The sequence below is a fragment of the Dendropsophus ebraccatus genome, chromosome 14, assembly GCF_027789765.1.
Source record: "Dendropsophus ebraccatus isolate aDenEbr1 chromosome 14, aDenEbr1.pat, whole genome shotgun sequence".
NCBI classification, from domain to species: domain Eukaryota; kingdom Metazoa; phylum Chordata; class Amphibia; order Anura; family Hylidae; genus Dendropsophus; species Dendropsophus ebraccatus.
In genome coordinates this window covers 59,680,120-59,705,680 of record NC_091467.1, presented here as the reverse complement: position 1 = coordinate 59,705,680, position 25,561 = coordinate 59,680,120, and the positions used below count along the sequence as shown (strand labels likewise).

The window sequence follows — 25,561 nt, the reverse complement described above, 5'->3', positions numbered from 1 at the left end:
TGGCTGACGCTAATGCCTCTCGGCTACAAAAACCAACCCCAGGATGTTGGTATATAATTTGATCAAACCATATTGTCTCTTGTACCACGTGCAGGTCACCTGGCCCACATGAGTCCCTACGCCAAATCTCAGGCTTTAGGGATCTTTGAATCCATTCAGAAATGGCCGCAATGTCCTTTTTCATTTATGTGAAAGAAAATTTTAACCTTTTTAGGCATACAGCTTTCGTCTACCCTAAAAATGATTGAGCTAGTACCATGAGATTATAGTTATAAGACCAGGGTCCACTTGATTTTTTTATATGGCCTACATAACGCCATTGGCTAAAGCCAAAAGTTGGACATTTACTAAAGACTCTAAAAAGTCTGATTTCTCTACAGTTTAGGACTAATTTAACAAAATATTCATATATTTGTGAATAGAATATTTGCAGAATATTCACAAAAAAATCTAAAAAATATTCATCCATTGAATACTGGTTCATGGATAGAACTTAGACCAAAAAATGATCAAACAATCCAATTATTCACCTAAAAATAGGTGCAACGCCCTGAATAAATTTCCCCCAAAGTGTCTTCCACGGAAAATCACAGTTGCCCCATTCGTGCATTCCCTACTGCTAAGGAGATATCCGGGGATGCTATGATTTTTGGAAAAAGCAGGGGTGGGGAACATAATACCCACCACTACTCACCCGTCCCTGTGCCTGATTGCTGCTCTGGAAGCCCTGCCGACCTCTGGGAACTTCTTCCCAGCCGATACCACGACCCCGCTGATTGACAGCTTGCTCGGCCAGTCAGTGATTGGCTGCTCCCTCTCCAGTCAGTGATTGGCTGACCAGGCTGTCCATCAGAGTCATGGCATCATCACAACTCAGAAGAAAATGCCTTCTGGGGGGGCTCTTCCTGGGGTCAGTCAGGCGGCACATCGCGGGCACAGGAAGAGGTAAAAAATCAATGATGGGCATTTCCTTCACTGACACCTAACAAAAGTTTTTTTATGACTGGACTGTAATACTACATTACACACTGGGAGCCAATCGGTGGATTTATCTCTATTTATTAACTATTTTGAAAAGGTTAGAGGGCAGGAAAAACAGTCACAATAACCTCACACACACAATGTTAGAGGAATTGTGCCTTTAAGTACAAGTGCAAGATTTTACTGGTGACACTGTGCAGGGATCGGTAGCCAACTCTATCCAATTAAATAGGGGCATGATACAGCTAGATGGTCAGGGGCTGTTGTATCCCCTTTATTTCCTGATTCATATATCATATGTATGTATCATTATATTTATAGGGGTTATACCAGTTTATCTAATGTATTTCACATCCGAACGTATCTCTGATAAGATAACATGGATTCTGGTCATATGGCCTGAAATAATAACAAAGTGTGTAACAGAAATGTGTAGACATTATTCTGATGTTTTCTTTCCTAAGCATTGCAGCCAATTGTTAGATAGGGTTTAGTGATAGTGATAATGGATATGAAAGCACATAGTGGTTTCCCTGCATATGACCGATAACGGATATTGTCATGTGTCTATAAAGCCGAACTTCATATGTATGTAGGTCATACTGAGCTAAGACCCAGACCGGGAGACGGTAAGGATAAGAGGCTCTATAAAAATAAGATTGTCTAAAGCTTATCCAAAATTGGTGAGATTTGCCCCCAAATAATGTATGTAATGTAGCTTTGTGTATTTTATCTTCTGGGCTTATACTGGATAGAACACACTGTAGATGTGTAAAGTTGAGTTCTGGAATGAGGTATGAGGCTATGAGAAGACGTAGCTTGGTTATGATGTGATCTCCCTCCCGTCTATTACAGATGTTTCCGGTCTTGCTTTGTGCCCTGTTGCTGGCTATATCTCCAGCAGAGCCCGCTCCCGAGGTAGATGAAATCTTCGGCCTCCCTGGTCTCAGTAACCAGCCCTCATTTCACCAGTTTTCTGGATTTCTTAGTGCATCAAGTGGAAAACACCTCCATTATTGGTGAGTTGTGGGTGACCCATACTCCCCCAGCCCTGCGCTCTCTATATCTCCACTATCTTTTTCTTTGCAGGTTTGTGGAGTGTCAGGAAGATCCCAAGTCTTGTCCTCTGGTCTTGTGGCTGAATGGAGGTCCTGGCTGCAGCAGCCTCGCTGGTTTACTGACTGAGCACGGACCCTTCCTGGTGGGTCTAGTAGATCACTCTTAGTTGTGTACTGATGGTTTTCTTTCTGAGAATATAGATATATCAATATTGTTTTTCTTATAGATTCATCCAGACAGCAGCACCCTGAAGAACAATGAATATTCCTGGAACAAGGTGATAATTCTCTTGTTTGTTTTTTTATATATGTATAATTTGTTTATTCTGCATTATTCTCATGTGGGATGATATTTTATCTTCATTTTATGTTGTATTTTACATAATCTCTTAAAGGGGTTTTCTGGACAAAACATAATGATCACCTATCATCAGGATAGCTCATCTGTCACTGATCGGTGTGCCACCACTCAGCACCCTCACAATCAGCTGTTAAGGGCCTGCACTACACAGTGGACAGAGACAACTGCAACCAATCCCATTCACTTCACTTGTAGTACAAGCACGAAACAGCTAAATGGTAGGGGTGCTGTGTGTTGGCACCCTAATAATTAGTGACAACCCTGGTGACCCATCTTGTGGAGAGCTTTTTTTGTTTTGTCTAAAAAGCGGAGTATTAGGGAATCACCGACACCACTCCACCAAAAGGTTCGATGAGGATCTGATGAAGCGCGTATGCGTGCGAAATGGCCGTCATGTCTATGTTGTCCTTATGAAATGGTTTGGCGTCTGCTGAATAGTGACATGCATCACTGAAGTTTTTAACTACATTTTGGAATAAAGTTAAATCACAACTTCATGGTGAGTGCCCTCAGCTTTCTACTGTATTTGCTGTTTTGCCTAAAAAGCCCCTTTAATTGGCTCCTCACATCAAAGCTGTGCAGAGACTAGTTCATTGTTATTGCCTATAGCTTTTTAGTTTACATTTCCATATTTTTTATACAGTATGTAGCAGTATTTTTATGTTCCAGATTGTTGGCCTGGTTGTTTTTTGATCCAGGACCAAGATGGCAGTGTGAATCATTCTGCCACCCCCTATAAATATGTTGCAGGAGAACATCTGCTCTCTCCCGACTCCCCACTTCTCTGCAATTTTGAAGGCTATCTGTTCCGTTGCCACCATCAGGGTGGCAGGCAGTCTGTGTACTTGCCCCAGAATTTATGTGGATTGTTACCTAGGATGCCAGCTATGCTGTGCCCACAGGATCATGAAGGATTCAGGGGATCAGATGAGATCAAGGGATACCAGGGGACCCAGTGCATACACCTCTTTGTCACAGTTGCAAGGACCAGTTCTGAATGATAACATGGCAGATATCATGGGGCTTCATACAGAAAATTTGAGGATATGTTGAAAGACCCAGCATCAGCATATGCATATGGATAAAGCTCTTCCAGAGTGACATTACTTCTAGTTTCACTCCATTCATCCTGCTCTCTTTAAGTTGTTGGGAATCATCATTGGTTAGAAGGTCTAAGTTATGCAACTTTCAAACTGTGCAGAATAAATGATCATCAGATCATGGCTGATAACCAAAGAACACATCAAGTCTCCTCTAAAATCTCCAGGTGGCTAAGCCTGGCCTCTTGCACAGTAGATCAATGCAATTGTCCTACTCACTCACTTCCATGCACTTTGTTCTTTCCTTCTGGGTTGTGGCATCTAACCTCCAGAGGGAATAGAGGGCAGTCAGCACCCGGCTTCTCCTGATGAAATAGTGAGGGAATCAGCCATCCAAGAGAAGATGAGCATTTTTGGCCCAGATTAGGAAATGGGATGAAAAGGAACAACTCAAGAAGAGATGGTGGCCAGATTTGAACCAAAGAAAAGAGAAAAGTGTAATGGATCTGTCTGCTCGCCAAGTGTACACCGCTTCCTTAATGGCCCAGATTTTGACTACATTGACTTCACTCAAAGGCTCCTCCTACATTCCGTGCTCATGACTTAACATGGGAAGACCATGTATACTCTCTATTGCATAAGTTGCATGCCAAGTTTATATCCCATCCAAAATTGTCCAAGGAAGTAACCTTGGATTGCATGTCGGGCTCCCGTTCCCGAGTTTTCGGGCCTCCCCTTTGGGTGTCGTGCCTAGGAAGGAGCAAGAAAAATTCTGGCTCATTTGACAACATTGACGTAGACGTGTTCCGTGTCATATACATCGTTTTACATGGTTGTGGCCTGAGTTCAGTGGTATAGGCATGGGTGATTGAGAAAGCAGATATTGAGGCGGCGTTCTGGCTGTTGCCGGTTCATCTGGATAGTTTTCGTTGTTTTTAAATGGGGTGCTCTATTTCTTGTGCATATTTTGAGACCTTTAGAACATTTTTGGAGAAGGGGTGCCACAGAAGGCCCAGTTGGTACTGCATTACTTCAATTATTTTTCGTTAGTAGGCCCATCCAGTACATGGGCGTATTTGGTGCTATTGCAGGTTATGGAGGCGATAGGACAGTGGTTTAGGGCTCCCCTGTTGCCTTAGAAAATGGTGGGCCCAACAACGGTTATTACCTTTCTTGGCATGGTGATTGACTCTGTGTTGGTGTATTGTCATCTGTCGTGTCCTCAGATCAAACTGGAGGATTCGCATCTGGCAGTGAATGGAACTCCTCAGGGACCCAAAATTCAGCTTGAGGTGTTGTGGCCCCTGCTGCGCATGCGGTTTTGAGGCTATTTTTCAGGGTCAATGGTGCGCGGAGACATGGTCGGGGTCTTGGAAGGACCAAGGGTTAGTTAGGAATTTGGTACTTCTGGAGTTGTTTCCTATTCTGCTGGCTGTGGAAATTTAGGGTTCATGGTTTGATGGGACAAAGTCTTGTACACCCAGTCGCCTTATACGCCGGAAAATACGATATGTTGCTGGAGGCCATTTGCTCTCTCATGGCTTCCCACTTCTCTGCAATTTTGAAGGCTATCTGTTCCGTTGCCACCATTAGGGTGGCAGGCAGTTGTTGTACTTGCCCGAGAATTTGTGAGAATTGTTATCTCAGATGCCAGCTATGCTGTGCCCACAGGATCATGAAGGATTCAGATGATCAGATAAGATCAAGGGATACCAGGGACCTGGTGCATACATCCCTGTGTCACAGTTGCTAGGACCAGTTTTGAATGATAACATGGCAGATATCATGGGGCTTCACCCAGAATATTTGAGGATATGTTGAAAGACCCAGCAGAACAGCATATGCATATGAATAAAGCTCTATCCCTTCCAGAGTGACATTACTTCTAGTTTCACTCCATTCATCCTGTTCTCTTTAAGTTGGTGGGGATCATCATTTGTTAGAAGGTCTAAGTTATGCACCTTTCAAACTGCGCAGACTAAATGATCAAAATAAATATCTTGCTCACAGACCATGGCTGATAACCAAAGAACACATCAAGTCTCCTCTATAATCTGCACGTGGCTAAGCCTGGCCTCTTGCACAGTGGATCCATGCAATTGTCCTACTCACTCACTTCCATGCAATTTTCCAATTTTCTTTCCTTCTTGGTTGTGGCATCTACCCTCCAGAGGGAATAGAGGGCAGTCAGCACCCTGCTTCTCTTGATGAAATAGTGAGGGAACCAGCCCTCCAAGAGAAGCAGACCATTTTTTGGGCCAGATGAAGAAATGGAATGAAAAGGAGCAAGTCAAGAAGGGAGACCAGATTTGAACCGAAGAAGAGAGAAAGTGTAATGGATCTATCTGCTCGCCAAGTGTACACCACTGGATGACCCAGATTTTGACTACATTGACTTCACTCGAAGGCTCCTCCTACATTCTGTGCTCATGACTTTACATAGGAAGACCATGTATACTCTTTATTGCATAAGTTGCATGCCAAGTTTAAATCCCATCCAAAATTGTCCAAGGAAATAACCTTGGATTTCATGGTGGGCTCCCATGCCCGAGTTTTCCGGCCTCCCCTTTGGGTGTCGTGCCTAGGAAGGAGCAAGAAAAATTCTGGCTCATTCGCCATTTGATACACCCAGAGGGCAGATCAGCAAATGACTGCATTTACGTAGACTTGTGTTCCGTGTCATATACATTGTTTTACATGGTTGTGGCTTGGGTTCAGTAATATGGGCATGGGTTATTGCGAAAGTGGATATTGAGGCGGCGATCCGACTGTTTCCAGTTCATCTGGATAGTTTTGTGTTATTGGGTTGTCATTGGGGAGGTCATTATAACGTGGATCGTTGTTTTTTCATGGGGTGCTCTATTTCTTATGCTTATTTTGAGGCCTTTAGCACATTTTTGGAGTAGGGGGTGCCACAGGAGGCCCAGTTGGTACTGCATTACTTCAATTATTTTTTGTTGGTAGGCCCATCCAGTACATGGGAGTGTTTGGTGCTATTGCAGGTTATGGAGGTGTTAGGACAGTGGTTTGGGGCTCCCACAATGGTAAATACCTTTCTTGGCATGGCGATTGACTCAGAAATCAATCCCTCAGAAGAGTCTGTACTCCTTAAAGACTCTATGCATAGAAAGCTGCTTCTTTTGTCTCTATGCTTCTATGTCAGCTGTCCCTGTCGGCAGGACCCTCCACACTTGATTATGCTAAATTACTAGAAAATTGAAGGAAGGTGAAAAGACATTTTAAAGAAGATTCCTACAATTAAATCAGCTGCAGAATTCTTGTGTGATCTTCCGATAGACACGTTTCACCTCATCAAGAAGCCTTGCCCTGGCCAACTCTATCTGCCGGGCATTGTGGATAAAACAGTAGTCTGGTGACCTCCCATCCAAGAACAACTTATGTTCTCTACCTTTTCAACCAGTCTGTTTGGAAAACATATTCAGTCCATTGTTAGGGGCCTCAATAAATAGAAAGGGGCAATTTCAAGCAGTTCCAGGATACATCTTTCTTCTCTGCTGGAAAAATAATTCCAGGCTGAAAAAGTAATCTAAATTATGACACGAAACAGACAAATCCACCCGAGGGAGCAGGATTATCCCAATTTTTCTTAAACCAGATAGATACAACAGGAGATCTTTGGGTTAATTCGGTGGTCACTTCTGGTTATTCTCTAGGATTCAAAAAACAAAAACAAAAGACAGGTTCCTCCAAAACATTTTACACGCTGTTGATGGAATTTGTGGAAATAGGGGCCTTGGAAAAAGTTTCAAAACATCAAGTAGGCAGAGGAATATACTGTACTCCTGAATTTTTACATTACCAAAGACAAACAACAAACATCATCTCATCATAGATTTATCTAATCAAACATCTCCAGGAAAAAAAACACTTCAAAATGGAGAACATATAGTCTTTTCCACCTCATGGCCACTATAGAACCCAACAATGCGTATCTTCTTATATCTTCCCATATTGCTGGCCCACAGGAAATTTCACAGACTCGTACTTCAAACAAAGCAGGGCACTCACCATCTTCGATTTACTTGCCTTTCTTTCAGTCTCTTGTCAGCACCAAGGGTATTCACCAAGGTGGCCATTGTCTTGACAGCAGCCCTTCAACAGTCCGAGAGTCTCCTATCAGCGCATCTGCAGATCACACAACAATTCTTGAAGGATCATGGCTTCCTGATCAACTGGAAAAGGTTGCATCTTGCTCCTTCACAGAGGTTTCTGGGGTTCATACTAGACTCCACTGAGATGTCCATAACCTTGTCCCCAGAGAGAATTTCAACGATCAAACACAAAGTTTTGAATCTGATCATGAATCCCTTAATATCCATCAGTGTGGCTATGAAAACCTTAGGTCTCCGCTATAGATGCAGTTTATAGGGCCGTGCCCACACAAGAGTCCTTCAAGCGAATATCTTTACGGCTTGGAACAGACACCATGGTTCGTTAGACAGACCTCTTCTGATCTGTCAATCAACCTGTCAAGATCTAGAGCGGTGGCTCCATTCAGGTCACTTGAAGAAAGAGATCTCACTGATTCCTCAGGACAAGATAGTCCTAGAAATGGATGCCTCCTCCTGGGCCTGGGGTGCTCATGTCTGCAACAAGTGGGTGCAGAGGAACTGGTCTCCAGCATATTCACATGTCGTGGAATTGGAACGAGCTATAGGCTGTCAAGCTGCATTAATGCATTTTCATCATGTACTGCGTCACAAGGCAGTTTTATCCAGCCCGACAATATGGCCACAGTCTTCTACCTGAAGAAGCAAGGGGGAAACAAGGCCTGAACTAGAGGATCTTTCCATCTCTCATCTGGATCTCGTAAGGGCGGTCCAGCATTATCTTGAGGGGTCGAAGCCTACTAGATTTGCGGAACAACTATTTCTACACTATGCCCGCAGATACAGAGGTAGTAAAGCATCTAAGGCAACATTGCCTAGATGGATTAAGGACTATTGCATTTAGGGAAATATCCAGATATGTTACTCTAGAAAAAATCTGTAGGGCTGCTACATGGTCAAGCAGTTCCACTTTTGTGAAGCATTCCAGACTAGACATGTATGAAACTTCAGCGTTTGGCAGACATGTGTGTTTCTAAGTGATACCCTGTGTGCTAAGTGATACCCTCCGTTAGTACTGCTATTGCCGTAGGACATCCAAGAAAAAATTTCCTTTTCTTGGAGTCTGTAGGCATGTTTCATACTGTGAATGTTTGTTTTTCTCAGGTTGACTGTATAAGAAGATATTTCTTGTATTTTTTCTTTTTTAATCTTTGCAATCTTTGTTTTGTTTAATGTGTGAAATTGAATAAAGGTCTTGATTATATATTTACAAAAAAAAAAATTGTGGGAAATCGAAGATTGCAACTTTTTACAATGCCTTTGCCAATTTTTGGGATAGTGCATTGGAGGGATATGGTCTCCCATTGCTCAATGGATTTACGACAGTTTGTCAGAAATTGGTGTAGAGTCCTTAATGTATGCTAGCCCATATCTAATGGGCCTACAACCTACACCAATAGCATATTAGATATCAGTCTTTAGTAAATAATTTACTAATTTTCTTTTCTCTCTCCTGTATTAGATTGCAAATGTTCTCTATCTGGAATCTCCTGCTGGAGTTGGATTTTCATATTCTGATGACAAAAAATATAAAACTGGTGACACACAGGTAGGAGCTTATATGTAGAGAAATAGCATGTAACTAAAGTTTTTAATTTAAATGGTCACCATTACTTAAAAAAAATATTAACATGGCTTGGAGATAGGTTAAAAGTTGTGACTGGTCGGGTTTTGGGTGTGAGTGGAGATGGATTCCTATAGAACTGTATGGGATTGTATCCTGCAGGAAGAGGAAGCGAGCAGTCGTGTGCTTCTCCTCACTGGTTCCAGTCAAAACGGTAGGACATGTCATAAATCTTCCAGTTCTCACACTAGCCACACAGTACACACACTAGGACACAATAAGATAAGACATTGTTTTTTACGTTGCTTATCTGTCAGCTTTGCTGTATAGACTGGGACAGTCAGCAGAGGGCTGGGATTAAACAACAGCTGTATTGTACTCCTAGGGACCAAGACAAGGCAAGAAAGTAACATTATATATTATATATATAGCTGAGGCTCCGCGGGCATCTCCACTCTATTGGGGAAGGAATAGACATTGGGCTGTGTTGGTTTCACAGACATTGCAGTAAGGAGCAAGGTTGTGCCTACATGACCTTCCCCCTTCTTTTCTTCTTTCCCAGACTGCTCAGGATCACTACACGGCACTGAAGGATTTTTTCCGCCTGTATCCTGAGTTCAGTGAAAATGATTTTTACATAGCGGGGGAGAGTTATGGCGGCTTTTATGTCCCTTCTCTGGCAGTGGAAGTGATGAAGGACAGCAGTATACACCTGAGGGTAAGAAGACATTTTAGATTTGCTTAAAGATTAGTATTACATCCATGTGCTGTAACTTGGTGAAGTATAAAGAATATGGCAGTAGGGACCAGAAGACAATTATGGAGAATATGAAGAGATATATATATATATTCAGAAAGTAATTGGACACCTGTGAAAAAGAAAGCAAATTTTCTTCACCTACAATAGTTTACACAGCTGTGACCCTTCACTGATTTTGGAAGGTGGGGGCACTCCTTAAAGTGTCGTGAATATTTTTTCAATATAAATCAATAGTCCAGGCGATTTTAAGAAACGTTGCAATTGGGTTTATTAGCCGAAAAATGCATTTTTATCATGAAAAAGCAGTTTGAAGCTCTCCCCCCTGTCTTCATTGTTCTCCTATGGAGAGAGCTAAACAAAAGACCAAAACAGGACAACAAAGAGTTAATCTACAAATACATTGCCCTTTATCTCCTCTGACAGTCACCACTGACCTCTCTGAGCTCTGATTACAGCTGTCACCCAGCTCCCTGCCTGTAATCCTCTGTTATCTGCTTTCTGTCGGCTAACTCCCTCCTTCCTCCTCCCCCCTCCCCTCTCCCTAGAACAGACTGGGTATGTCTGATGCAACAAGTCACAATTTCCAGATTTTTTGCAGTGGATGGAAAAGAGGAGGGAGGGTGGCACCTGGGAAAAGGCTTTTTAAATGCAGATATTGGCATATTTGGCTAATAAACCCAATTACAAAGTTTCTTAAAATCGCCTGGACTATTGATTTCTGAAAAAAATAATAATACGACAGTGACTTTAACCCTTAGAGGACCCTGCCAATTTCAATTTTTGCATTTTCATTTTTCCCTCCTTGTGCTTAAAAGGCCATAGCACTTGTATTTTTCCACCTAGAAACCCACATAGCCTTTATTTTTTGCGCCACTAATTGTACTTTGCGATGACAGGCTGAATTTTTTCATAAAGTACACCAGAAAAAAAACAGAAAAAAAAAATGCATTTCTTTTATTTGGGGGGTATTCGTTTTTACGCCGTTCACCCTGGGGTAATACTGACTTGTTATATATGTTCCTCAAGTCGTTACGATTACAACGATATGTAACATGTATAACTTTTATTTTATCTGATGGCCTGTAAAAAATTCAAACCATTGTTAGCATATATATGTTCCTAAAAATCGCTCCATTCCCAGGGTTATAGCGCTTTTACCCTTTGGTCTATGGGGCTGTATGAGGTGTCATTTTTTGCGTCATGATGTGTTCTTTCTTACAGTACCTTGACTGCGCATATGCGACTTTTTGATCGCTTTTTATTACAATTTTTCTGGATTTTATGCAACCAAAAATGCGCAGCTTTGCTCTTTGGGATTTTTTTGCGCTTACGCCGTTTACCGTGCGAGACCGGGAATGTGATTAATTAATAGTTCGGGCGATTATGCACGCGGCGATAGCAAACATGTTTTATTTAGCAAACATTTATTTATTTATTTTTATTTATAACATGGGAAAAGGGGGGTGATTCTGACTTTTATTAGGGGAGGGGGCTTTTTACTAATAACATCACTTTTATTTTAACTTTTACACTTATACTAGAAGCCCCCCTGGGGGACTTCTAGTATAAGTGCACTGATCTCTCATTCAGATCTGTGCTGCATAGATATGCAGCACAGATCCATGAGATAGGCACATCGATTGCTTCCGGCTGCTGCAGCCGGAAGCAATCGAGTGCCGAGACGGGATCAGCGCCATTACGGCGCTGACCCCGGAAGGGGTAAAACACCAGGGAACGGCTGCATTCAGTAATCGGATGCAGCTGTCAACTTTGATCGGACCGTGCCCGCTAATACCCGCGGTCCCGGGCTACAAGCGGCACCCGGGACCACGGCTCTGAACGCGGTGAGGCAGCCGTGGACGTACGGGTACGTCCAGGGTCACCTAAGGGTTAAGCCTCTGACTCATCTCAGACGATGATAAGGTTAAGGCCCGGGCTCTGGGCAGGCCAATCCATTCAATTAACCCCATTCTGACCATACAATGCCATCATGAAAGCTGGTATTGTCTCGAAATCAGAGAGCTCTAAACTGCGTGGCCTCTTGCATGGGACTGATGCTGTTATATATATATGCGGTTGTCTCCACTTGCCTCCCAGTGCTAAAAGAATGTCCAAAACTGAGTGCAGGTCAACCAAGGTTTCAGAATACTGAGAGGGTCTGGACTAAATGCCACCCTCTCAGGCTGAGGGAAAACAGCACAATAATTCTTCTCAAAGGCCATGGTAGATTTGTCCCTCAGGCCAGGGCAAGACTGGTACCCAAGGTCAGGGGCGTAGCTAATGTCTCCTGGGCCCTGGTGCAAGAGGCCAACTTGGCCCCCACCCCTCCTTTCACGACCAAGTGATGCTATTGGTGTGTGTATATATATATATATATATATATATATATATATATATACACACCAAGACAGATATTACCAATAACACCAGCATATTGGAAGAGAAAGTATTATCACTGTACATAATATCGCCATACTGTTACTGACCAAATCCTGTATACTGAGACCAATATTACCAGTAATACCAGTATATAGGAAGGAAACATTATCGCCACACCACAGCCACTACCATCACCACCATATTGTTACTGACCAAATCCAGTATACTAAATCACCTCATCCAGTCATATAGAGGTGGCCCCAGCTCTACACAGGTTCTATACACCATATACATTACAGTGCAGTTATATCAGGTGACTCACAGGAGACGTCTTCTCTGATCGGAGTTCTTTCCTTTTCATCTTCTCCATCCGTCCTGGGCCGTTATGAGAACTTCTCCGAGCCACGAATCCACAGAATCTGCCAGACAGACATATTAGTCTCCTCACTCCGGCACCATCCTTATCTCTATACACACTGCACATCTGTACTGTCCCCTTTGCACCCTCATTTAGTGGGTAGCCCTGACTCTGTGACCCCCTAATAATATATGCCCCCCTCTGTGTATTCCCTCTCCCCCTATGTTGCCCCCCAAATAGATGGCCCCTCTCCCCCCATGTTTCCCTCCTTATAGATGGCCCCCTCTCCCCCCCCCCTTATAGATGGCCTCCTCTCCCCCTCCTTACAGATGGCCCCCTCTACCCCCTCCCTTATGGATGGCCCCCTCTCTCCTCACCCTCCCTTATGGATGGCCCCCTCCCCCCTCCCTTATAGATGGCCCCCTCCCCCCCTCCCTTATAGATGGCCCCCTCTCCCCCCCCCCTCCCTTATAGATGGTCCCCTTCCCCCCCCCCTCCCTTATAGATGGTCCCCTTCACCCCCCCTCCCTTATAGATGGTCCATGGTCCCCTTCACCCCCCCCTCCCTTATAGATGGTCCCCTTCACCCCCCTCCTCCCTTATAGATGGTCCCCTTTCCCCCCACCCTCATAGATGGCCCCCTCTTTCCCCCCCACCCTCATAGATGGCCCCCTCTTTCCCCCCCCCACCCTCATAGATGGCCCCCTCTTTCCCCCCACCCTCATAGATGGCCCCCTTTCCCCCCCCCCACCCTCATAGATGGCCCCCTCTTTCCCCCCCCCACCCTCATAGATGGCCCCCTCTTTCCCCCCCCACCCTCATAGATGGCCCCCTCTTTCCCCCCACCTTCATAGATGCCCCCCCACCCTCATAGATGCCCCCCTCTTTCCCCCACCCTCATAGATGCCCCCTCTTTCCCCCCACCCTCATAGATGCCCCCCTCTTTCCCCCCACCCTGCAGGCTGATAAAAAAACAAAACAAAACTTAACTCACCTGACAACGCGCTCCCACGTTGATCCTCACTCCTCCTGGTCTGTCCCCGGCTGCTGCACGGCTGCCGGGGTTGTCGCGTCTTATCCCCGGCAGCGCGCGCATCCCAGAGCTCCCTGCGCGCCTTGGGCACTGACTTCCGGTTCCGGGAGCTCTGGGATGCGCGGCTGCAAGGAAAAAGACGCGACACCCGGCAGCCGCGCAGCAGCCAGGGGAAGACGGAGCCAGACTCTTGTGACCGCAAGCAAAACAATGCTTGCGGTCACAAGAGTGACTGATCGCGAGGGCCTTGCGGGCCCGGTCGCGGCGGGCCCGGTCGCGGCGGTAGCTACGCCACTGCCCAAGGTGTTGGTGATTCACGAGAAACATGCTTGGTCCTACACATTGTTGGGTAGGCCTTAGCATTTAACTCTCTCATATCGTACTTCTTCCAATCTGTTTCCTCTTTCGCCATCTTCTAGCTTCTATTTTCTATCTCCTAACGTTAACTTTACCAGACAGCCACCTGTAACGACTGGAGTCGTGAATCCACTGTGCCACCACTAGCGATGACGTAAGCCGCACCATGGAGCGGAGTCTAAGGGGCATCCAGCCTTCACCAGGACCCGCCGCAAGGCTGGATGGGCTCGCTGCGGCAGGCGACCGCCAGGTCACTACCCCTGGCTTGGCTGCTAGTGGTGGTGGGCGAGATGCAGCAGGAGACAGGCAGGTTGGGGCTCAGCAGGAACTCTAGGCAGGAACAGCAGACAGGTAGCTGGAATCAGGAATGGCTGGAACCAAAGGGCAGGAAACACGGTGAGCTGGGACCAAACACTATGGAAAGCATGCAAAGGCTACAACAGGGAATGTGAGGACAGGTGCAGCTTTATAGGGAGGTGATTATGTGCACAGCCAATTAGGGATGCACTGTTCCTTTAAGTTGAAGCAGAGCCGGCGTGTGCGCTCCCTAGGAGATGGGGATGCACATGCCAGCCCATGCGGGAGGAAGAGATTGGGGATGTCCGGGACCATGTGCAGCCGGGGGAACGAGCTCGGCTGCCGCCAGGAAAGACAGCGCGGCTGCGGGAAGAGGTATGTGCAGCGGATGTGGTTGTAACACCACCTCCTAAACCTGAGCTGAGCACTAATTCAATACATGATCGGTTGCCATGAGGTATATGTATATCTCTCGTTGTCAGAATTCAGTAACGAGGGGTCACAGATCATGCTTGAAAAAGACGTCATAGAGACGCTGAAATGTCGCATGTATGTTACGATATTTGCACAATAACAATAGTTTGAACCACAGGAAACTGGAGTGGTGCAAGGCCTTGAATATAGCTGCAAGACCTCTGTTCGTATATAACATGAGCTCTATATTTTTTATCAATTTCAGGGCCTTGCTATAGGAAATGGTATTACAGATTATGTAATAAACTATGAATCCCTCATCTATTTTGCCTATTACCACGGTCTGATGCATAAAAAGTGAGTAAGAAGTAAACACTGGTTCAGAATGTATGTAGAGGATCTATATGTCCTGTCATTTACCAAACCTACAATAGGGGAGAACATGCAAACGCAATCATTCTTAGGCTGCATTCACACCACAATTCTGCCATCCCATGCATGGGTACACACCCCGTCAACGTATCTGTGCACGGACTAGCACAGACTGCTCTTACTAGTTTGTTCCCAATGTAGTCTATTGACTAAACTTGGGTCATTTCCTGCATGTAGCTGAGTTTTCATTTGGACTAAGAAGTTAAAGGGCTATTCCACAATAAAACTAGCTTGTCTCCAAAAAGTAAAAGATCGCGGGCTCCATTTGCTGGCTCCATTCATTCTCTATGGAGTTTCCGGCGGCATTATAGAAAATGAAAAGAGACGCCGGTCATGTGCCGTACTTGCAGCTCTATTCAAAATAAAGGAGCCGCGGGCCGATATGAAGAGCATCGGGCGGTACGGAGGTTGGACCCCCTGCAATCTCTTAAATGTCCCCTATCCTGTGGATAGGGGACAAGTTAGTTTTATCTTGGAATACCCCTTTAAGCAGACTACGCTTTTAAATTAAAATTAAAAGTTAAGTGCAGGAAATGACCCCATCTAACTCTCTAACTGGCTACATTCGGGCCATACAACCTGTGAACAAATATATTGCCACCTGATTGTGACAGGTTGCCAACATATCCTTGCAATCGGAGTTTGTTATGAAGTCCCCCAGGTTAGACATTGTCTTCTAAAAACCTCCAATCATGAAGCCATTAAAACAGTTTTGCCCGAACAATGTACTGAAATAGTAAATCCTTTGTACCTGCTGAGAGAACAGGAAGATGGAGAATTTGCAATAGTAAATTCCCCCATCGTATTCTTTGGAGATGTAAAGACGCAGAAACCACTAACAATGGTCCACGTTAGCCTATAATGCCGAATGTCATATGTCCACCATTTGTAATGTTTGTTCTGTTATAGGACATGGTCACGTCTGGAGTCCGCCTGCTGTAAGAAGAACGTTTGCAATTTTATAGAGTCCAAAAGCATAATCTGTCGAGCTGTAGTAAGTACTGGGGTTGTTTGGTGTCACCAAGTAATTTATCATTATCGATAAGACAAATCAGTAGAGCCTCCCTTGACGCTACAATTTTAGGCTATGTTCACACTACGTATATGTCCGGCCGCATATTTTTGCGGCCGGACATATACGTGTTAAACTCCGGCCGGGGATTTACGTAAGTTGCGGCCGGCTACGTACGGTCCACGAACTTACGCCCGTAGTCTACTTACGCTTCCCGAGCGCCCTACGTAGCGATCTGACAGCGGTCTTTTACTTGGAAATCTTCGGCTAGCCCCGGACACCCCACAGAACCTTTTGGATCGGCAAAGAAAAGTGCAAAAATGAAGAAATCGTCACTACGTACGGGACCGCATGTTATGCTACGGGCGTAAGTTACAGCATTTTCGTCCTCAAACAATGGTCTGGTTCATTTTTTACGGTGTACGATCCTGGCGTAAGTTCTTACGTAATGTGAACTGTGCAGCCATACATCGTATACTTTCCATTGTACGCAAACTACGTAAACCTCCGGTTGCTTATTCACGGAACGCGCTACGGCCGGAAACTGACGTAGTGTAAACATAGCCTTAAGCATGCTGAGGGTTATTGTTCTCTTTCTAGGTTTCCTCAGTTTTGAATATAATTTCCAACCCCAAACAGAATATTTATAATCTTTATCAGCCGTGTGTGGAAGGAGAAGCTGGAGAGATCAGGTACATTTATCAATAAAAAAAAAAATCTGAAAAAAATATGTTCATCTATAGTGGATCAGACCACTGTGTCATTTTATTTTGTTCTTTGCGGGTGTTGTCCGCTCCCTACACACACAGGTTCCATGCACTAAGGCACTTAGTGGCCCTCTTCATTATATCATATCAAGCTCAGTATGCCTCAGTATGAATTATCCTCAAAATTTTTCCAAAAACCTATATATCAATCTTCTTAAAGGGGTAGTGCGGTGTAAAGCATTATTTCACTAAATAACACACATTACAAAGTTATACAACATTGTAATGTGTGTTTTTTAAGTGAATGGCCCCCTTCTCCATGTTATGCTCAGCCAATCGCAGCTGAGCAGCTGATGACGCACTGGAGGGGGGCTGGCTGGAGGGAGGGCTGGAGCGGTGGGCCAGCCTCCTGAAGATGACGTGATTGTCCCAAGACAGTGGTCATGGTCGACAGTGATTCCGTGAGTATACAGCATCCCACTTCCGGGTCTAGCGTGGGGGGAGGGGAGACATGGAGAAGGGGACCATTCACTTAAATAACACACGTTACAATGTTGTATAATTTTGTAATGTGTGTTATTTAGTGAAATAATGCTTTACACCGCACTACCCCTTTAACTCCGCCTGCTCTATAACAATATGCCTATAGATCAAACTTCATGTGCAATCGTGCATCGGGGTAACCCATTTTTATTCATAAATCTCCCCATGTTTGCTTATTGAGAGATATCTATCAATCAGGGCTGGCAGGATGGAGACAAACTGCTATGATCCCTGTTCCCGACCAAAGTCATGACTATGAATGGGATGGTACGGATGTTCTGAGAGAATCATATATCATTGTGATATGGGACTATATCAGTGTTTCATACTGCCTGTGACAGGTTCCTTTCAAATAGATAAGTTCACTGACCTTTTTTTCTTTTTTTTCAGAGACTTTGGGGACCATATTAAAGCCTATTTCCCTGGTATACTGTCCATGGAGAGTCATTTCCAATTCAGCGAGGTAAGTGCATAAAGGCGATATACCACTCTACAGAGACATAGAAGATGGTGGGTAGACTCAAATGACAACCATTCTTATGACTTCTTAATGTGACATGAATAAGGAATATTCTGTAGATTTTCCAGTCATTTTGTTCTTTCATGTTTAACAGAGACTGAGGAATATTTCTCAATTAAACAAGCCAATATCCTTGGGGTTTCCTTGTGTGAATTACACGCCCATCACCACCTACCTGAACAGCCCAGAGGTGCGGTCAGCATTACACATCCCGCATGAGCTGCCCCCATGGGAGATCTGCAAGTAATTATTTTATATGGAATTTAATATGGAAAAAAACTTACCACCTTAAGGGGAACCAGTCATCAATTTTATGCTGCTCAAACCACAGGCAGCATGAATCATGGACAGGTTCCCTTAACCCCTAGACGACCCTGGACGTACAGTTACGTCATGGAAGTCTGTCACCAGACGACCCTGGACTGTAACTGGACTGTCCCAGTATGAAGCGCGCTCCGCTCCGCCCCCATAGCAGGTGGGGGCCGGCTGCAATCAGCAGCCGGCACCTCACCGTTCATGACACACTGCAGCGATCACGCTGCCGTGTGTCATTAACTCCTTAAATGCCGCGATTGCGGCGCGGCCGCAGCGTTTAAGTGTAAGTGACAGGCAGATCACCGATAATACTGATGAATGCCATGCCTATGGCATAGCAATGATCAGTGTGTGTAATCACACTAGTCTATGTAAAAGTCCCCCAAAGGGACTTCAAATGTGTGTAAAAAAAGTTAAAAACACCAACACACTACCCCAAAGCCCCTCCCCCAATAAAAGTTTAAATAACCACCTATCCCATTATATAAATAAAACATATAAAAATAGATAAATAAACATATAATATACCGTAGCGTGCGTAATTTTCCGATCTATTAAAATATAACAAGTGTCATTGTGAACGGCGAACGGCGTACACGAAAAGAGGGAAAAAAGTGCGCGGATTACCGATTTAATATTACATTATATGTAATAAAAAATTAATAAAAAGTGATCAAAACGTCCGATCTTCACAAATATGGTATTAATAAAAACTAGAGATCATGGCGGAAAAAATAACACCGCATACAGCCCTGTAGGTGAAAAACTAAAGCCGTTATAAGCGTCACAATAGGCCCATTTTATTAATAATTAATTGCCAAAAAAAGGATTTCATAAAAAAAATATATATACCGTATTTTTCGCTTTATAGGACGCGCCTTTTGATAAGACGCACCCCTGATTTTAAGGGGGAAAAATTGAAAAAAAAATATTTTGCTCATTGTCACAGTTTGGAGATAGCAGCAGTGTGATCGGTGCCAATGCCCCCATATAGTGCCCCACATAGTAGCCAATGCCCCCATATAGTGCCCCACATAGTAGCCAATGTCCCCATATAGTGCCCCCCATAGTAGCCAATGCTCCCATATAGTAGTCAATGCCCCCATATAGTAGCCAATGTCCCCATACAGTGCCCCCATAGTAGCCAATGCCCCCATAGTAGCCAATGTCCCCATACAGTGCCCCCATATAGTGCCCCACATAGTAGCCAATGTCCCCATACAGTGCCCCCATAGTAGCCAATGCCCCCATACAGTGCCCCCATATAGTAGCCAATGCCCCCATATAGTAGTCAATGCCCCCATACAATGCCCCCCATAGTAGCCAATCCCCCCTGCGACCAGAAAAACAACAAACAGGCTACTCACCTATCCGCCGGCCCCAGCAGCTCCTCTCCCAACACTCCGGTCTCCCGTCATCCTCAGGCATAGGCAGTGGGGAACAGAGAGACTGCCTGTGCCAGAAGTGTCCTGCAGCCGCTGCAGAACACTTCCGGGACACAGGCAGCGTCTCTATACCCCACTGCCTATGCCGGAGGATGACGGGAGATCGGAGTGTCGGGAGAGGAGCTGCTGGGGCCGGCGGACAGGTGAGTAGGACAGCGATCCCCTCCGCCCGCCCAGCCCGCCCCCTCCATCGCCGCTTAGCCGATCAGGAACCCAGGAAAGTTCTGCTCATTGCACATTCCCGGGCTTCTGATCGGCTCAGCTGAGCGGCGATAGAAGGGGCGGGCTGGGCGGGCGGAGGGGATCGCTCAGTGGCGCTCACTATGCATATGCATAGTGAGCAGCAATACAGGGGGCGGGCGGGTCGGCTTCCATGTGGTGCTCGGCACTGCTTGGGAGCCGTCTTCGCTTTATAGGACGCACTTGGTTTTTCCTCCCACTTTGGGAGGAAAAAAAGTGCATCTTATAAAGCGAAAAATACGGTATATAACATTAGAGAATCTGTGTAACCTGCATATGGTTGTGTTCAGACTGACCTATAGAATAATAGTATCATGTCGCTGTTACCATATAGTGCATTACGTAGACACAGGAACCCCCCAAACGTTACCATATTGCATTCTTATTTACAATTTCACCTATTTATATCTTCATAAATAATATATTCGGGATTCCATCATGCATGTTATGGTAGAATGAAAGAAGCCAGTACACAGTACCACTATTCCTGTAAAAAATAAGCACTTACACAGCCTGTAGATAGAAAACTGAAAGTGCTAGAGCTCTTAGAAGGGGAGGAGGGAAAAAACGAAAACACTAAGATCAAAATTTGCGCGGTCCACTGGGTCATTTTGGGCCTGGTCCTCAAAGGGTTAAAGGAGAAGTCTGGCGAGAATTTTTATTAAAGTATTGTCCCCCAAAAGTTATACCAATATACACTTATTACTATGTTGCACTGCCTGGTCAGGTTACTCCTTCACTCATGCAAGAAAATGGGAGTACAGTATGGCATTTAACCCTTAGAAGACCTGGCCAATTTTCATTTTTGCGCTTTTGCTTTTTCCTCCTTGTGTTTAAAAATCCATAGCATTTGTATTTTTTCACCTACAGACCCACGAGGCCTTATTTTTTGCGCCACCAATTGTAGTTTGCAATGACAGACTTAATATTTGCATAAAATATGCTGTGAAATCAGAAAAAAATTAATGGTGTAATGAGTGTGTGTGGGGGGGTTATGTGTTTACGCCATTTGCCCTATGATAAAACTCATATGTTATTCATGTTCCTCAAGTTGGTACGATTACAACGATATATAACTTATATAACTTTTATTTTATTTGATGACTTAAAAAAAATAAAACCTTTAAAAAAAGTTCCTTAAAATCACTATTACCATGCTTATAGCGCTTTTTTCCTTTGGTCTATGGTGTCATTTTTTGCTCCACGATTTGTACTTTCTATCGATACCTTACTTGAATATATGCAATTTTTTTTATAACTTTTTATTACAATTTTTCAGAATTTAATGCGATCAAAAATGTTCAATTTTGCACTTTGAAATTTATTTACGCTTACGCCGTTTACTGTGCGAGATCGGGAATGTGATGATTTAATAGTTCGGGCGATTACGCACGTGGCGATACCAAATATGTATATTTACTTGTTTTTATTTATAAAATTGGAAAAGGGGGGTGATCCAGACACACTAACTAGAAGTCCCTCTGGGACTAATATCACTACATTGATCGCTCATTAAGATCTATGCAGTATAGATATACTGCATTGATCAATGAGATAGGCGATCTATTGCTCTGGCTTGCTGCAGCCGAGAACAATAGATTGCCAAGCCGGGATCAGCGCCATTATAGCACAGACCCCTGGCCAGCTCAGATGGAGGGACCGCTCCTCTGCGATGACAGCTGCATTTAAATGGTTAATTAGCGGGCATGGTGATCAGACCATGCCGCTAATTGCCGTGGTCCCGGGCTGCAGATAGCAGCCAGAATGGCGGCGGTTCAGAACGTGGCCCCCCTCTGAACTCCCCTAGCAATGCCAGGATGTAAATTTACATCCTGGGTCGGTTTTGACCATTGCCTTCCATGGATTTAAAAAAACAAGTATGCATCAACAAAAAGTAAGTTCCTAAATTTTTACAAAGGACGGGAAGGGCAGAGAGAGTCATGTGACATAACAGCAATAAGCATAACCGTTGTATGTACTGCTACAGATAGTGGTCGTGGCTCCCTCACAGGTTCATGGTCTCTTGTTATTCCCCTCTGTCCTATGTTATATCACCTTGTATTGTTCTACAGTGAGAAGGTGTTCAAGAAGTTTAAAAGAGAGCTGAAAACGTCACGCGACCTGTACCATCAGCTCCTGAATGAGAAGGCAAGTAAATTAGGCTCCAGTGCTTCTGGCAATAGGAAAGTCTCATGGGCCTTGATAATTCTCTCAATCGATCGTTTAAATATTTTGAAGTAACAATTTGTTTTTTAAGCCAATCAGTGAGATAAATCGTTCCAAAAAATCGTTATTACGTTTGCGTTAAGATCGTTTAAGGCCATCTCATGGATCTTTGAAAGACTTTAGATGAAGCAATCTGCGAATTATCAGCGAGTGACCAGCGATGATTTGAGAACATGTTGAGAGACAACGATGAACGATTTCTCGCTTGTCACTTTATCGTTAGCTGTGTGTACACGAGCAGATAATCGCTCAAATGTGATCGTTTGAAGATTTGAATGATAATCGTTCTGTCTAGACGGACCATCATGTTGGACATACTTGTTAGATTTTTTTAGCCTAACATCTAGGGGGAGATTTATCAAACTGGTGTAAAGTAGAATTGTCTCAGTTGCCCCTAGCAACCAACCAGATTCCACTTTTAATATCTCACAGATTCTTTGAAAAATGAAAGGTGGAATCTGACTGGTTGCTAGGGGCAACTGAGACAATTCTACTTTACACCAGTTTGATAAATCTCCTTCCTAGTGTGTATGTGGACTCTCAACTCTCTCAGAGTAGAGAACAGTCAGGCATAATGGATTTCAACATAGACGATCTCTTTGTTCTCTGGGAGAGAAGTCTGCTCTATTCTATGCCTATCTACCATAGCTTTTACAGAACTGGTCTTTTTCCACTCTTTCCCCCAATGTTGCTAACCAATGTATGGAAATGATAAATAAAGATATATATATAATTTTTGTGATTGTTGTTTGTCCTCTGCAGAAGTATCGCATCCTGGTGTACAGTGGGGATATAGACATGGCATGCAACTTTCTGGGTATCGAGTGGTTTGTGGATTCGCTTAACCTGGAGGTAACTAGACTTTTGTGACCAAGTAAAACATAATGGAGTTCTCTTCATAAAGGTCAAAAGTAATTGCTGTATATTCTGTATATGCTATACTATAACCTTACAATCTCCTGTAGTCGCAGGGATCATACCATTTTTGGATAAGTAATGATGGAAAGCTTCCACAGATTGCTGGTTACGCAGAACAATACACCAACCTAACCCTCCTCACTGTGAAGGTACAGACTTGTCTCACATCAGACATTCAATTGTTCATATTGCCTCACTGTATTCTCTGAATTGTGGTTGTTGCCTAACATTGTCTCACCATGTCACATTCCTCTCAAAAATTAAATAAAAGGACAAATTCACCTAGGGCTGTCTTAAAGGAGAAGTCCGATGAAAATTTTTATTAAAGTATTGTACTGCCCTACAAAAGTTATACAAATCATGAATATACACTTATTACGCGAAATGCTTATAAAGAGCTTTTTTCCCTGCACTTACTACTGCATCAAGGCTTCACTTCCTGGATAAAATGGTGATGTCACTTCCTGGATAAAACATGGTGATGTCACGACCCGACTCCCAGAGCTGTGTGGGCTGTGGCTGCTGGAGAGGATGATGGCGGAGGGATGCTCAGTGTCCCTCCAGTGCCCTGTGCCCCTTAGTGTCCCTCTGCCATCATCCTCTCCAGCAGCCACAGCCCGCACAGCTCTGTGAGTTGGGTCGTGACATCACCATGTTATCCAGGAAGTGACATCACCATGTTATCCAGGAAGTGACATCACCATGTTATCCAGGAAGTGAAGCCTTGATGCAGTAGTAAGTGCAGGGAAAAAAAGCACTTTATGAGCATTTCACGTAATAAGTGTATATTGGCGATTTGTATAACTTTTGGGGGGGCAATACAATACTTTAATAAAATTTTTTACTGGACTTCTCCTTTAACAGCATTATGGACCCCTGGGCAGAACTGTGAACTGCTCCCCCCCAACCTTGAGACCCTTACCGCCTACCACATCCTAAGCCACCCTATTCCTTCCCCTGGACTGCCCCTAGCCAATCCAATCACTTACAATAAAGTTACCAGGTGTCCCACCCAACATATTTCTATAGAGTAACCCCCAATAAAATACCCCCCTGATCACCAGGGAATCCACAAATTTCAGTGCATTCCAATTCAGCAGCCCAATCCCCCCACTCCAATAGAGTAAGTGTCCCTGGTACTCCCTGCCTGGCACTGGCTCCAGGGAGGCCCCTATGAGTCATGGGCCCTCGGGCAACCGCCTATCCAGCCCAATTAGAAAAACGGCTCTGAATTTACCGCCAATAGAGGCCATGTGGTCAATGGAGTCAGTGTATATTGCCTGCTGATCCTAGGTCTAGCCACTGTAGATCACATGCATGGTTCATATTATCCACTAAATCTGCTTGAGAAGAATGCCAAGACATGTGGAGGCCATCTAATAGGCCATGCAATGTCTAAGTATGTCTAATGCAAAGTAGCTCCCTTCAGAAGGATGAGAACATGTTCTCTGGTGTCTCCCTGTAGATTAGTGATGGCAAATTTCCTGCACTCCAACTGTTGCAAAACTACAATTCCCATCATACCTTGGCAGCCAAAGCCACATCTAGGATTGTCCAAGCATAATGGGAACTATAGTTTTGCAACAGCTGGAGAGCCATAGGTTCCCTATCCCTGCCGTAGATAAAAGCTTGGCTCCCATAAGAGCCTAGTAATGACTGTGGATTATTAGAAGAGTTCACTCTGGAGTTCTTACATGTCCAAACACAATTTTATTTTTACATTTTCCCTTTTCCTTGATTGGCAGGGAGCGGGTCACATGGTGCCAGAAGACAAACCTTTAGAAGCTTTCGAGATGTTCAGACGATTTATCAATAATGAGCCCTTCTAGACCTTCCAAGTCATGGCCACAGGGTTTCACTCAAGACTCCTTTATGTTTCTGTTCACATATATTGGATAGTTTGCTTTCACTCTAAGAAGTTATTGATGGCTTTTTACACTTGATAAATCATCTGAAGCTCAGCAATAATAAATGGTTCTCTTGTGATAAAAAAAATAATATAAAGTTTCCTCTTGCATGTATAATACAAGAGCTGTAACTTTAAAAAACTCTGTCAGTAGGCTTATAGTGTCCTATCTCAGGGTAACATAATGTAGTGACAGAGAAGCTGAACAGAATGATGTATCACTTACATTGTTCTCTGCAGCTGATCCAGAGAGATCCTCCTGAATAACATGGACAATAAGTAGTCCTCTCCATTATGTGCATGAGCTCAGTAGTCTTCAATATTCATGAGAAGCAAAAAACTGATGATTGGCAGGAGTGGGGGGACTGGTGTGGCAAGAAACCTATTCTCCTGCATATTAGGAGAACAGCTGAACATAATAATGTAAGTAATATGCCGATCTGTTCAGCATTTCTGTCACTAGTTTATGCTGCTCTCAAAAATCAGTGTGTCCTCACCTACCACCCTTTCCCTTCATCCATATCCTTTCCCATCTCTTACTACAACTGAATGGGCCTTTTTCAGC

The 25,561-nt window shown here is 44.1% G+C and overlaps 1 protein-coding gene and 2 pseudogenes across 1 annotated transcript; all 3 read left to right on the top strand.

The window, feature by feature from the left end:
- The first annotated feature begins 1,524 nt into the window (after window positions 1–1,524).
- On the top strand, window positions 1,525–25,561 carry LOC138772842 (lysosomal protective protein-like). Its single transcript, XM_069953564.1, has 15 exons — window positions 1,525–1,610; window positions 1,837–2,000; window positions 2,071–2,182; window positions 2,267–2,317; window positions 9,033–9,119; window positions 9,697–9,852; window positions 14,998–15,089; window positions 16,074–16,158; window positions 16,777–16,868; window positions 17,817–17,889; window positions 18,041–18,189; window positions 22,019–22,094; window positions 22,935–23,024; window positions 23,138–23,239; window positions 24,836–25,561. Exons 2-15 carry the CDS (start codon window positions 1,837–1,839, stop codon window positions 24,917–24,919), a joined length of 1,413 nt encoding a protein of 470 aa, XP_069809665.1. The 5' UTR covers window positions 1,525–1,610; the 3' UTR covers window positions 24,920–25,561.
- LOC138772830 (sestrin-2-like) lies at window positions 3,142–4,765 on the top strand (annotated as a pseudogene).
- On the top strand, window positions 4,900–6,063 carry LOC138772829 (sestrin-2-like; annotated as a pseudogene).

Bases quoted from the DNA above. Each gene is read 5' to 3' on its own strand.
- LOC138772842 (XM_069953564.1), top strand. From the start codon at position 1,837: ATGTTTCCGGTCTTGCTTTGTGCCCTGTTGCTGGCTATATCTCCAGCA. The intron at 2,001-2,070 runs GTGAGTTGTGGG...TTTTCTTTGCAG, and splicing joins GGAAAACACCTCCATTATTG to GTTTGTGGAGTGTCAGGAAG. The intron at 2,318-9,032 runs GTGATAATTCTC...CTCCTGTATTAG, and splicing joins ATGAATATTCCTGGAACAAG to ATTGCAAATGTTCTCTATCT.